The sequence below is a fragment of the Opisthocomus hoazin genome, chromosome 15 (assembly GCF_030867145.1).
Source record: "Opisthocomus hoazin isolate bOpiHoa1 chromosome 15, bOpiHoa1.hap1, whole genome shotgun sequence".
Lineage (NCBI taxonomy): Eukaryota > Metazoa > Chordata > Aves > Opisthocomiformes > Opisthocomidae > Opisthocomus > Opisthocomus hoazin.
The window spans coordinates 16,630,389-16,644,629 of NC_134428.1; the positions used below are offsets into that span (position 1 = coordinate 16,630,389).

General features: G+C 37.5%; 1 protein-coding gene across 3 annotated transcripts in view; it reads left to right on the forward strand.

Annotated features, from left to right (window-relative positions):
- VPS35L (VPS35 endosomal protein sorting factor like) overlaps nt 1–14,241 on the forward strand; it is a 56,514-nt gene that overhangs the window by 14,892 nt on the left and 27,381 nt on the right. For 2 of the 3 annotated variants that reach the window (XM_075436213.1, XM_075436214.1), the window contains exons 10-22: nt 787–883; nt 1,297–1,344; nt 2,392–2,485; nt 3,400–3,477; nt 3,857–3,979; nt 4,701–4,747; nt 6,927–7,038; nt 7,249–7,365; nt 7,689–7,742; nt 8,128–8,208; nt 9,170–9,232; nt 10,288–10,373; nt 11,899–11,979. In XM_075436213.1, the coding sequence (XP_075292328.1) occupies nt 787–883; nt 1,297–1,344; nt 2,392–2,485; nt 3,400–3,477; nt 3,857–3,979; nt 4,701–4,747; nt 6,927–7,038; nt 7,249–7,365; nt 7,689–7,742; nt 8,128–8,208; nt 9,170–9,232; nt 10,288–10,373; nt 11,899–11,979 (1,081 nt within the window). The remainder of the gene's footprint in view (nt 1–786; nt 884–1,296; nt 1,345–2,391; nt 2,486–3,399; nt 3,478–3,856; nt 3,980–4,700; nt 4,748–6,926; nt 7,039–7,248; nt 7,366–7,688; nt 7,743–8,127; nt 8,209–9,169; nt 9,233–10,287; nt 10,374–11,898; nt 11,980–14,241) is intronic. The other variant, XM_075436215.1, reaches the window with a different exon arrangement.

Here is a 14,241-nt window from a genome sequence, read left to right on the forward strand (position 1 = left end):
GAAGCTCCTTGTGCAGCTTTATCGCTGAGAAAAGAGGGACTCATTCTTCCCAGCCATCTTGCCTCAGACCTGGGTAGATCCCAAGAAGCCTATTTTTGCCTTCCATTCCAGGCAATCTAGAGGAAGGGGAGGCAGTTATCCATGTAAGTGCTTGCCCGCCTGACCAGAGTGCTGTCCTCATAACCCATCTGTTCCACCCCGAGGTGGCAGCTTTTTCCTGCTGGCAGCTAACACAAATAGTCCCAAAGCTCGTGAGCAGAGGACTGCGCTGCAGTGTTAGATGTTTAGCGTACAAAAAAAGTGTTCTGTCAGTATTTAATACTTCCTACTTCTTGCAATAGAGTTCTAAATAATATTGTTTTAAAATTATATTAGCCTTTTAAAGTAAAGAATTTGAGTGCTTAAATCTTTTATACATATGCATCTGTTACAGATTTATGTACATGTATTTGTTATAGATTCCCTATATTTTTTTACCATTTCTGCCTTTTGGGGGGAGGCAGAGGCTAGATTTCCAAGTAGCAGATCTGAGATTAACTTTGAGTGCTTGACTTCAGCTTCTGAAATGTTACTTAGTGCAAGACGGAGGCTCTAGCTACCTCATCTTGCTCTCTGTGTACTCAGCTTTTCCTGCTGCAAGAGAGAGCTGAGAAACGTATTGCCTGGTTTTACTATGGTGCACCTAATTTCTTTTTGAAAGGAAAGGAATATAGTTTTAAACCTAGAATGAAAAGTAACTTGTTCCTAGAAAATATGTAACTATTTCTGGGTTGTTTTTTTCCCCAGATAATTTTTCTCCAGAGAGTGTTAACGATACGGCTAAAGAAACTTGCTTAAACTGGTTTTTCAAGATTGCTTCAATCAGAGAACTCATTCCCAGATTGTATCCTTGTCAAATGAGACTCTTGCAGTGTGTCTGCAGGTTTTTCACCGACTTTTCAAAAAAATGAACACGTTTCTTTCAATAAAACCCACAGCAATCTGATGTTTGTACTGACTTTGTTTTGTTCGTTTCAGGCTGTATGTTTTACATTTAATTTTGAGTCATGTTTCATAGTCAACTGAATGTTGAATTACTGGCTGTGAGCAGCATGGCAGTGATAGAGTTGATGTGTGAAAACTTGGGAAACACTAAAAATTTTATAGATAAGTCATAAAAATTAACAAAGTGTAGTGAGATTAATTACAGAAGGCCTTGAAATAGTTTGTTCAACATGTATTTGGTGTATAAGTTTTGTTTTGTGGTTTTAAATGCCATGCATTGTAGTTTTGTTCCTTAACTTGACTTCATTTTAGTTACGTGGAAGCAGCAATACTGAAGTGCAATAAGTTCCTATCCAAAACGTAAGAGTAAATGTTAAGTGTGGGAAAGAAGTGAGTGGGCAGGCGTGTGAGCTAATTTAAGGAGTTAGGGTGCAAGTTCCCTGATTAATGGTGGCTAGGGTCTTAATAGCTCTGCGGAAAAGCAGTACCACGGGGTTCTGGAGTTTCTGATGAGAATGCCACGGAATACATTCAAGGTGAACTGTAATACAATTTGGAATGTGATAGTGCTTGCAGTTTTGGAATATATGTGCTATTGTGACATCAGGAGTTTGCAAATTAAAAACTGCCAGCTTCAGGTGGTGGAGGGGGTAGCAGGATTGTTGAGATGAGGAGTCTGGCAAAAAGACAGGATAGAAAACTGAAAGGAAAATATTGATGTGTTGTATTGCTAGAGAGGGAGTTGGAGAAACAATTTAGGAGCAATGAACCATTATCTATTGGAAATCTTGGTATAAGCTTCTTATGTTGCCAAACAGTGTCAGTTGCTGAGCTGAAAATGTTCCTTCACATGTAATCGTGCCTTTTCAGTTATGTTTTGAAATGAGTGTTGTAAGCCAAATTGCTACTATAGTGACAACTTCATTATCCCTAAAAAGTAGTTCTTTTACTGGAATTGATGGGCCTCATCTCCAGGCACTAGTACAGCTCTGTCAAAAAGGACCTGTGGGAAAATGAGACATACAAGGAGTTCTGCCAGTTCCGCTTCAAGTGAATGCTTTCTTCACACTGAACTACAGCCCCCCTAGAACTCTGCTGTTCCTCCAGACTAGAGGAGGAATTTTTCAGTTGTGCTGGTCTTTTACAAGCCAAGTGTCCAACCTGGCTATCTGCACTTCTCCTGATGGCAGATACTGCAATTTGACTATAGGATATGTGTTACTATACACATAAAATTTTACTTCTGAAACAAAATTATGTGCTAATATGCTTCTTGTTTGGTAGGTGTTTCTATATAACTCATGCTCATTTGTCAATCTACAAGGCAGCTACTGAAGTTACCTGTAGGTGATATAATTCTGTTATTGATTGTTAAATCTCATTTTCATTTCTGAAAATTCTTAACAGGGGGATTTCAGAATGCCTCCCGCGCTTGACGTCTATGATTAGAGGAACTGGAGATCCACTGGTTGCAGTCTATGCAAGAGCATATCTTTGCAGGGTAGGCTATCATTTAACACTTCAGATCTGTATCAAAGATTTACTGCAGCTAGCTCTGCCACTAAAGGAAAATTTCTTTTAACTGCTGTTTTTATCTGAAGTAGTCAGCAGCTTGTCTCTTCCTTCTAACAAACCAAAAAATAAAATTTCTCTTTTGTTCTAATAATGGGGAAATTTTCTTGAAGGGTTTATAATAAGTAAAAATATTTTTTTGTGCTCCTTACGCCAGTTTTTCATCTTCAGATAGGGCAAAATGTTAGGCACCTAAGTGGAAGGAGAGTTTGGACTTTGAGACTACATGCTGTTTGATTGCTAGGTGCTACTTTTCACAGTTAATATATGCACTTTCCCTATGCTTATCTTCCTCCTTTTACTGCTAGAGTGTATGTGGCAGGCAGAGGGCTGTGTTTAAAGATGGTTCTCCTCACATCAACTCAAGTACCTGTGAGCAGTGAAGAAATCAATGTCTACCCCAGTGCCTGCACTGCAACAAGCTAGATTCATTGTACACAGAGAGTCTACGATGAAGAACATTGAAAAGTCAGTCAAAGTTCAGAAATTGCTTAAAATCATGTGTATTTATTCCATGGACAGAATGAAGCAAGGATACCAAAGGAAAATATGAATACACACATAGAAATAAAGTATTGATAAATAATGCAAGGTGATACAGAAACACAAGGCCTATGTGGTAAAGCTGGAACTGCAAAGGAAATTAATCTATACAGGACTGTTTTCAATAACACAGATAAAAAAATATCAAAAAATAAAAATGTAGCATATTCTAAAGAAAGGAGAAGGATGCAGAAGTGGATGAGAAGTGTACTCCTCCAGAAAATGCATTTTTGTCTTACAGTTGAAGGAGAATCATAGGTGATAGATGCTGATAAATTTTTTCTCTTTCTTTTAATACAGGTTGGGATGGAAGTGGCACCACAACTCAAAGAAAGCCTTAACAAAAATTTCTTTGACTTTCTTCTAACATTTAAACAAGTAAGCAAACAGGGATTTTATTTGCAAAATCACATAAATACACTACTTAACCAAACTACCGCATACTTTTTAAAAATCTTTGAAGGTCTTAACTCTAAATTTATGGATGTTCCTGTACCCAGGTACAGTATGGGAAATTTTACATACATTCTGATAAGTTGAAACTGCTCTATTCAGCATGTTTCCATGCTTTAATGATATATGCTATGAGATTGACTTTTTTTTTTCCCCAGCATGCAAGGGATGTTTCAGAGTATCTGTGTATCTTTGTGAGCTTGTCTGTTGTTGTTTCCATTCGTACACAAACTTTGTCCAGTTTATCATAGTACCTGTGAAGTACCTTTTCACAGAAATATGTTTTTGTCTTTTATTTCAACAGATTCATGGGGATACGGTTCAGAATCAGCTGGTAGTACAAGGTGTGGAGATTCCTTTGTATTTGACTCTCTATTCTCCTGCTATAGACTGGATTTTACAGTGTATCGCATATCGTGCTCCTGAAGTAAGTAAGCATGGCAATGCTTGATACTAAAGTAAGTAAGTGCTGGGGTGAAGAGTTAATTTTGTGTATTAAAAAAACCCCTCAGTCAGTACTTACATGAGTGTGACAGTGAGTATAAAGAGCCTACACACAACTGTCTATTTCTGTCTTCTGTACAGGAAGAATGTTTATTTCCACAAAGCTCAAATTAGACTACTTTAAATTCATATGCGATGTTACTGTTTGTTTCTTGCTGTCCTTTAGCTAGTTTAATCTTTATTTCCTGAATTCATTAGTTTCCTCTGTCATTGCATATATATAAATAATTTGAGTAACTGTAACTTTGTAATTGCTTAGCATAGTCAACAGGCTATTTTAATCTCAGTCAGTCTGTTTTGCATTCTGTGGCAGAGTTGGTAATCTTCACGTCTCCTGCCAGAGGTAATTGACCTGGCTGGCAAATAGTAATTGTTTTGAGAAATGCCATGGCTGAAGGATCGCAAATTTGACTTCCATAAAATGGTGGTTTGGGTTAAAATGTCACTGTACCTATTCCAGTAGGTGTGTTTTATGTTGTACTACACCATTGTGTTCTTGTGTTGTAAATACAGGATACGATAGGGTTATTGGAATGTGTTGGGTAGGTAATAAAGCCAGCTTTTAGTAGACTTCATTAAAGCAATTACAGCTGAATTTATTTGCAGAGTCTTTACTCACTAATTTTAACAAGTAATTCTTCCAGGTTCTGCTTACTGAGATGATGGAGAGATGCAAAAAATTGGGAAACAAGTAAGTACTGCACGATGTAGAAGACACAAATCTGTAATGAGTACCCGTGAGTCCCTGTAGTAAAATTCTGTCTCTCCCTTTTGAAAACACTTTTTGGATGCATAGTATAGCTTTTCTTCTCCCAGTAGCTTACTAAATCATGATGATGAACATATGTTTTCCAGAAATCAGTTCTAAAATATGGTAGAGTACTTGTAGAGCAAAAGTTAAATTAACTAACTTGATTGCTGCATTTTGGCTCCTAAGCCAAAGTTTGACATGTAATGTGTTCTCCGTCAGCCATGTCTCTGATTCCTGGTTCTGCTTCGTTTTTCCTCTGTTTTCCTTCCCTTCCATTCCCCTAGCCTCCACTGGTTGTAGTCAGCCCATACATGCATTTTGCAAGGGAAGTTGTAAAGCAGCTGACACCTCTGGAAGATTTAGGCAACTGCTTTTGCCAACATTAGAATTAGTATCCCAAATGTCTCCTAGAAGTCTGTGTGCAGGCTAATCAACCTTCAGTGTGTAGTTCAGGAAGATGGTCTGAAAGTTTTGGATGTACTTTCTGAGCTGTGTGAATGTAATTTGGCCTGCTAATGAGCTAATCTCAGTTCATTTTCTTGGGTGGGTGGGTAGGTAGGCTGAGTTCTGTGCAAGTTTTCAGCTGCCTAGTTTTTTCTGATGTGCTTTGCACTATCCAATTCTGTAGTGGCTGAGGAACTAAAATATGTTAAACACTTAGATGAGGAATCCCAGCTTTAGCATTCTGTGACTGAGCTAAGGAGTGCACGGAAAGTGGGATTTTTAAAAATGTGATGTGAAGATGCTATTGTATCAAAGTCTATAATACAGGTAAAAATAATCCGCGTACCCTGCTGTATTAATTATTTTGTATAGGTGTAGGTTTGTTTTGTGGAACTTATTTTTAAATCACCTTTTAGCATTTCTCGTTGTAAAGATGGGCTAGGTGCCTCCTCTGTGTGCCTCTTTGCTCTCTGAAGGAAGGACAAAATGTTGAATATAATGAGGGGTTGTTTTAAAGAAATGTTCTTGGGACTTGTCTTTTTTTATTGGGAAGTTGAATAATCCAGTTTAGATGATCTAACAAGCACAGTAATTTTCTTTTAAAGTGGAGTTCTGTGTTTTTATGTCTTCTCATGACTGTCAAAATATTGCAAAGCAAGAGGCAGCGGTATATAAGTCTTTAAATAATCTCAGTATGTTCCATAAACTACATTGCAGCCATCTAAGTGAAAAGTGGCAGCCTGCTTCTCTGTATTGCAAAGCATATAGCTAGTGAACTGGAAGTACTTGTCTAATGACAAAATGCAAATTCCAGTCAAATTGTGATGGGACCACTAATGCTCAGTCAGAACCACAGGGGATGCTGTACTATTTTAGGTGCTCCATAGAATTTCCCTCAAGGTAAAATGCCCCATATTTAGACTGTCTGTTTCAGACTAGTGAAGGACACTGTTTTACGAGGCAGATTCTCTGCTAACTCATGGCTGTGTTTGCCCAAAGGAATTGCCTTTTGAATGATACTAGACTTTGTTATGTTTGCATAATAATATTAATGAACTGGTTTTTCCATTCACACAATAAGTTCACTCTTCCATCAGTAACTTTGGCTTGATAGTAATACAAATACAGGTCTAAATGATCAATCATAAATGTCTAAATATGTCATTGACAGTTATCATATGGTAATGACTGTTTGAATTTATTTTAATCCTAAGAACATAGCCGATAGAAATCTGATTTTTATAACACGTACAAATTTTAATTCAGTGAGAAAAACTTCAACAGAGATTTGCACTACCAAAGTATACTTCTGAACTGTAGTTAAAAAGAGGGAATAAGTTTCTACACGTCAGCTACTGCTGGTTTACTTGATCTTTCTAGCAAACTTCTGGTAAAATGATGGCTTCAAAAAACCTGTGTGGAACAAGTATTCTACAGGTTGGGTTACTTTTTCCTTATCTGATGGCTTAATGTTTTCTTGTTTTGCTTATGCGTTATTACTCCTCATCAACGCAAGCTGCATTTGTGAGGGTTTTTTCTTGCTTCTCCACTTTATTTTAAATGTAGAATAGATGCTGGACAGTTGTTAGTCTAAGAAGTTCAGATTCATGTAAATGAAGGGACAACAAAATTTTAGTTGGTGATGAGCTGTATTGATTTGTTATCTTCATTGTAGTGCTTTGCTGTTGAATTCAGTAATGTCAGCATTCAGAGCAGAGTTTATTGCTGCGAGATCCATGGACTTCATTGGCATGATTAAAGAGTGTGATGAATCTGGATTCCCAAAGGTAACTTTCTATATGTAATTTGTGACAATTCTTGTTTCTTATCTGACAGAGTTCTTTATACTCTTAGTTGCCTACATAACTTGCACATCATTTAAATAAAAGGTGGTTTGATAAAAAAAAAAAATCTTTCTGCACAGTGTGCCTGCTAGGGCAGTGTTGGATGGACATGCATCTTCTGCTTTTAATTTAAAATTTCTCACTAACTTTCAGCATCTCCTCTTTCGCTCCTTGGGATTAAACTTGGCATTGGCTGATCCTCCTGAAAATGATCGCCTTCAAATATTAAATGAAGCCTGGAAGGTTATAACGAAGCTGAAGAACCCACAGGTGAGCTATTGTCCGTTCTGTTTCACTACTTATTCTGTGTTTAGGGCAAAACTGTAGCCAGTTGTTCAGTGAGCATATGCTTGGCATGACATGCTTTACCTTTTCGAGATACCCACAGTTGTCAAAAAATATGATACCTGGTAATACCTTCTATGATCACTGTTGTTTTGAGCTCTACTTACATACATAAGCAACTTCTGAGGTTTGTCATTAGTCTGCATGAATCATCCCTCAGGAGTTATTCTTTGAAGTGTGTTTTTTGCATGTGTGTTTCTCATAACCTCCTGTAAATACTGATAATCATAAGACACATGTATTTCTAGGATTATATCAACTGTGCTGAAGTGTGGGTGGAGTATACATGCAGACATTTTACGGTACGTGAAAATCACTTTGTTTCCTTTGAAGGTTTTCTGATACAGACTAAGTGGCTATATTAGCAGTTTGGTATTAAAAATGGAAAAGCTATGACTATTCTGTGTAAGTGTGTAGGACTTCAGTAGTGAATGAAAAAAATGTATTTCCTTTCATGGAAGATGAATAGGGACAAAAGCAGCTTTGAAGGAGTCTTCACCACTGGCAGATGGACCAATTGAAGGAGGGATTTACTGGAGCTATGGCTTAAGTTCCTGGCTTAACTAGAGCTCTGTGGAAAGCTGATGCTTTGGCAAATGGAAATAAATTATCCGACTGGTTTTCAGTGTCTTGATTTATGTGCTGATTTCATTACTGTAGTTTGTAACCTCATTTTTCACTACACAGAAGCGAGAGGTCAATACAGTTTTGGCTGATGTCATCAAACACATGACTCCTGATCGAGCATTTGAAGATGCTTACCCACAGGTAAAGAACTTATTTTGTGAAATCTAAAAAAATCTGATGTGCATTTTCTTAGATTAAATTAATTCTTAAACATTGCTGATGTCTCGTACCACAAAATAATTATTTTTAAACACTGGCTATAATTTGGGAAGCCTTTTGGAACAGTGTAATGCTGTGATTTGTTCCTCCTTTTTTCCCTGCACATCTTTCAGTTCAGAGAAAGGCTAAACCAGAATGATTTATGTATTTAGAAGTAGCAATAGGTAACTCCTACGTCAACAGTGGTATTCTGCTGAAGAAAATTAGGCATCATGGCAGGCTGTTTAAAAAGAATTAAACCGTAAAATAATTCATGTCTACTTAACATTCTTAAGGCTTCAGGGAATTCTCATGTCCGGTTCTTGAGACTGCATGCCAGGTGAGATATGGATTAGTTGAAGAGGTTCTAGAATAAGGTTTCTGTGGTTACTTGGAGGGTAGATAAGGTGCCTACAAAAGAAGGCTTAACAAACTGGTTTGGGTTTTTTTGTTTGTTTAGTTGTTTTTTTTTTAGTGTAAAGAGCTGGAGGACATGCAGACTACAAATCAGAAAAATCTGCCTAAGTAAAAAAATAAAAAACATACAAAGCCTGGATAGGCTGGTCATTTTCTGTTCATAGGTGTTCTGAAGGGCATGTTGGAAAAACATCTGTTAGGACAAGGTCCTGTGCAGCCTGCTGTAGGCAACCCTGCTTTGGCAGGGGCGTTGGACTAGATGACCCACAGAGGTCCCTTCCAACCCCGAACATTCTGTGATTCTGTGAACAGCATATCTGTAGTTGATCCTGCCTTGGGGAAAGAAACTACATCGATGAGTGCTTGAAGTGTCTTCCAACTCAGTTTTCTGTAAATAACTAGAGAAGCGTAATCTATGGTGTGAATAGTCTTAATTTAACTTGTATTACAATCATTTCCCCCCCTTTTTTTCTTTTTTTTCCTTTAGCTGCAGTCAATTATTCAGAAAGTTATTACCTATATCTATGACTTCTCTCTGCTTTTTTCAGTGGTAAGTGATACTTTGTTTAATAAATTTTTAGAAAGAATTGTTTTGCACTGTTTCTGCAAGAGAATTTACCGGACTCGGATATTTAGATTGTTTGTAAGCTCACATAGTGAGAGGACTTTTTATCAAGTAGGGAAGTGCAGAAACGTTTTGGAAGCTCTCTGCTTCTTACTACTTAAGTATTTGTTATTCTAATCCCAATTTTCTATACTTTTTTTCCTTAGGCTGTTAGATTCTCTAAGTTTGTTTGTTATGATGGCATAAGTGACAATCAATGGAAAATACCATACCATTTATTTGTGTGTGTGTTTGTGTAATTGCTGATAGCCGCTTCTGCGTTATGATGTGTACTTAACATGCTCTATCATAGGGCTTAAGTTTAGCACTGAAACAAAGTGAACCTTAGAGGTCAGAGACTGTATATGAGGTAGAGAAAGAGGAACAAAGACAGCAGGTGTCAAAGTACCAGTTGAGTAAAATTCAAGACTGACCCTGTGGATTTGGAGTCATATTTTGTTCGCAAATTGCTCAGATAATTCTGAAAAAGTTACCCGTGCTATAGTCTTGAGATGACAGAGAAACTAAGTCTTTCAGTATCTTAACAACTTAAACCCTGCTCTTTGAACAAAATTTGAAATGTCTTGGACCTTCATAAGTTGCCCTGGATGCATGCAAAATGGTTGCTGGCATGTGGCCTGTTTTCATTGTTTTTAATATCCTACCATTTGTTCCCATAGATGTCTGGATTTGTCATGATCTTAAGCTGTTTCAAGTGTATGTTGCTTTTAAAAAATTTGCAACATCTGATTCAAACAGTTCTGTGTTTTGTGTTTTATCCTGGATCTCTGCAATCAATAAATTGATACATCTTTCAGCCATCAGTGCTTTTCCGTTCGTTCCATTCTTTCATCCTTCAAGATGAATTAGTCTTCTAAAACAATTAAAATAATTTTAACTAAAACAGCTATGCTTATTAAACTTATCCAAAAATATTTATTGTTTTGGTGTGTTGTTTGTAAAATACCTAATTTTACTTGTTTATGTATTTGTACTTTCAGGAGAAATTCTTGCCATGTCTGGATATGTTCCAGAAGGAAAGTGTGAGAGTAGAGGTTTGCAAGTGCATTATGGAATCTTTTATTAAGTAAGTGGAGAATATTTGGATTAAATAAACGCTGGAGGATCTGGGGAATGTATTCAGAGATTGCTAGGGAAGATGTGTCAGTATATAGGCCACTTAGCTTGTGAACGCGTTCCAGACTATGGGGGGAAAAAAAAAGAAAATGTGTCAATTTTGTTAATCCATTGATTGACTATTTAACTGTTCACAAAGAATGGAAGTAATCATGTTGATCACAGAATCACAGAATAGTAGGGGTTGGAAGGGACCTCTGTGGGTCATCCAGTCCAACCCTCCTGCCGAAGCAGGGTTACCTACAGTAGGCTGTAGAGGACCTTGTCCAGGTGAGTCTTGAATATCTCCAGAGAAGGAGGCTCCACAACCTCCCTGGGCAGCCTGTTCCAGGGCTCCGTCACCCTCAGAGGGAAGAAGTTCTTCCTCATGTTCAGCTGGAACTTCCTCTGCCTCAGTTTGTGCCCATTGCCCCTTGTCCTGTCGCTGGGCACTACTGAAAAGAGCTGGCCCCATCCTCCTGACACCCACCCTTCAGATATTTGTAAGTATATATTAGGTCCCCTCGCAGCCTTCTCTTCTTCAGGCTGAACAAGCCCAGCTCCCTCAGCCTCCCCTTGTAGGAGAGATGTTCCAGTCCCAAATTGGACAATACATCCAGTACTGATGCTGACTTGCTGTGGATTATCAGAGTAGTTGTTCTCCGAGCTTTTTTAAATTTATGTTGCCTTAGTTGATTTATGAAATTTATTTTGTATTCCAACTGGTGTGACAGCACAGAGCTGTTACCTTGGTATAATGGAATAAGAGAGAGTCTCTTTTTACAACCTCCATTATGTAGAAAAGTAGATATTTCCTGAGTTGAAAATGAACTGAGAAGAAGAGGCTTCATCTTCAAATATTGTAAAAGTCAATCCAGTCCTTTTTTTTCCAAATAATTAACAGGTTTCTTGAAATATTTTTTTTCTTTTTCACCTTCCCTTCAGGTATTTATATACACTGCTAAGCCTCCCACCCCTCCCACCCCCTTTCCCAAGCCTTCTCTAGGCTAAGCAGTCTCAGCTCTCGTGGCCTTTGCTCATATGAGAGATGCTGCAGCCCCTTAATCATCTTAGAGGTGCTCCAATGCATGTGTGTCTCTGTACCTAAATGTGACATTTATCCTTCCTGTCAGTCCATCAGTAGCTGAGAAACTATATTACTTCTTGGTAGATCTAGGATTTCTTTGATTTGACATTCTTTGATTGCCTCAATATGTCACGTTTAGCTTCTTGTGTCCCTTAAGGAGTCAGATTCTGTGGCTTGACGTAGAGCTCTGCTATTAAGATAGATTTCTAGACTGGCATTTGTTGGAATTGTACGTCTGTTAACCATGTGATCTTTGGAGTTCTGTTGGTTAAAAAATGGGTCTAAAACTTCTGTAGTGTCATGCAATGCTGATGATTGGAATTGCGCATTGAATTGGTGTTATACTATTAATTGGTTTTCATTTTGACAGAGCAGGATTTTTCATCACTTTTTGTAAAACATTTTATAGGCATCAGCAGGAATCTACAAAGGATCCTGTTATACTCAATGCTCTTCTGCATATCTGCAAGACAATGCATGATTCTGTGAAGTAAGGTGAACTTTACATACTAATAACTCGTTTATGCAGAGTTCAGCTGCTTGATGTACAGTTTCACACTTCTGAGGCTGTTTGTTTCATGGTGGATTAAGACATGAATCCAATTAGTGGTGAGGGAAGAGCTGTGCCGTGAAGTGGCAGCACGTACCATTTGCTCTTTAATTGCTCCTTTATTGTGAATACTGAAGCAGGATTTTAAAAGGAAAGTAGCAATGATTTGTTCAGTTTTCTAGTGAAGCAGAGATACTAAACAATCCAATCTTTTGAAAATGTTTTTGAGAGTGAAACCAGTGTAATCTCTAAGTTATAATGAATAATAAACTATTTTTGAGATTTAAGTGAGTATGTAGCCATTAAAGCACAGATTGCCATACCTATATCTTTTTTTTGGGCCACTTTTTACAGCCATTACAAAGGGGTGTGAAATCTTTAAAAGGACACCTGGAAGATCTCTAGGAACTTTAATAGGGGAAGCTACAACAGAGGAGAAGCTCTTGAACCATTTGTGTCTTTCCTGTAAATCCTCCTCTTCTCTTTTCCCCTTGACTTTGAGTGCTGGGGTTGTTAGGGATCCTGGGTGCCCTGTTGCACCCTCACTGTTTGAATAGTAGTTGTGTATGGGTCAGGACATTTTTTTTTCTTTTCTTTGCCAAATATCTTCTGATATGCCAAGTTCTCAGCAGTTAAGACAGTATACCTGTAATTTCTGTTAGCATTTATTTTAAACATTTATAAATAGGAAAAAAGGGATTTTTGTATGCCAAACTTGGACTATGACAGTTTTCTTTCGATTTTTGTAGTACTTTGAAGTACAGTGTCTTAGAGTACTGGCCAGATACTTGCAAATCAAGCCTCCATCACATTCAGTTGTCCAATGTGGAAAACAGTTGTGGTTTGTAGGTGGCTTGAAAAAAATGACCCAGAAATCTGCATCTGATTGAAAATAGAGCCAGAATCACAATGCTGTAAATTTGAGACCTTAAGAGCAAAAATCTCCTTTTTTTCTTCTGGTTTAGGTTGAGTAGAATTGTAAGGGCACAGTTTCTTTTGGCACTCTGAGCCCAGAGCCTCTTAGTATGGCAGACACTGTAAAGGAACTTGTAACATTCTCAGCCTTGATATGCCATGAATGCAAGATTTATTGCCAATAAAGAAATCAGATTTGGCATGTAATTCTAATTTATACCAGCTAGGGATCTTTATTTTGGATTAGAGCACCTTACTTGGCTGTATGTTGCACTGAAAGCCACTTCAACCTTTAAATAGAACAATATATTGGAGCTAAAACAGCTTATTAAAAAAAACTAAGCCATTTATGGTGATCCATATTTAGTACTTCCTCTGACATTTTGCCAAAACAATTTTGATAGTTTGCAGAGATCTTTAAAATCCCTTAAACTAGCAGCTCTTTTAGCTCAGATAAGATGGTGTACATTGTTAGCCTAGTGCTGTTGTGTCATCTCTTATTGACAAATCATCATGAATTCTAACTATCTTAAAGTAACTCCTGCATCTGTTTTTACATCCTGGTTCAGGAAACTCTCAACCCATTGTGCAGGGCTCGCTGACCCCCGTAGCAGCTGTTGGAGGATGACAGCCTTTAGACTGGTAGGGGTCCGAGTCAGAATAGAACTGGAAACCTGTAACTGACCCAGAGATCCCATTACAAGTCTTCTGAGCCTTTCAGAGCCCATCAGTTGACTCTTTTGATTGGCAATGCACTAATGAGCTAATCATGCTGAGGTTTTCTTTCCTCCTTTACTGAATTTGTATAATAAAGCTATTGTTCTCTTTCCATCTGGTGTCTGAGCTAGGAAATTAGTAACTGATATACTAAAGGTCAAAGCTGGAGCCAAGTACATAATAGTAAAAGGATTAAATTGTATTAGTTATTTGTAATTTAACTTTTTGTTCATCCATTTTCAGTGAAACAGGTTTGACTTGCTGGATTTTCATGTGATGTAAATTTGTTTCAAATCAGATTTGGACTCTTGCTATAGAATAAGTATCTGTAATAATCTCAAAAAGAAGCTCTTCACATATCAATTTAGTTCAGTTCTTACTAAAACATCAAAAAGACAGCACTGTAGCAAGGAGATGGTAATTATTTTTTAAATTACATGGCAGGGTTAGTAAGAAACCAAAAACAACAAACCCAATGCCCACCAAACCAAACAATAAACTAATGTAGTTTCTAAAATAAATATATGAACTATTACATATACTGTTTAAAGTGTATTTTAAAAGCTTTTC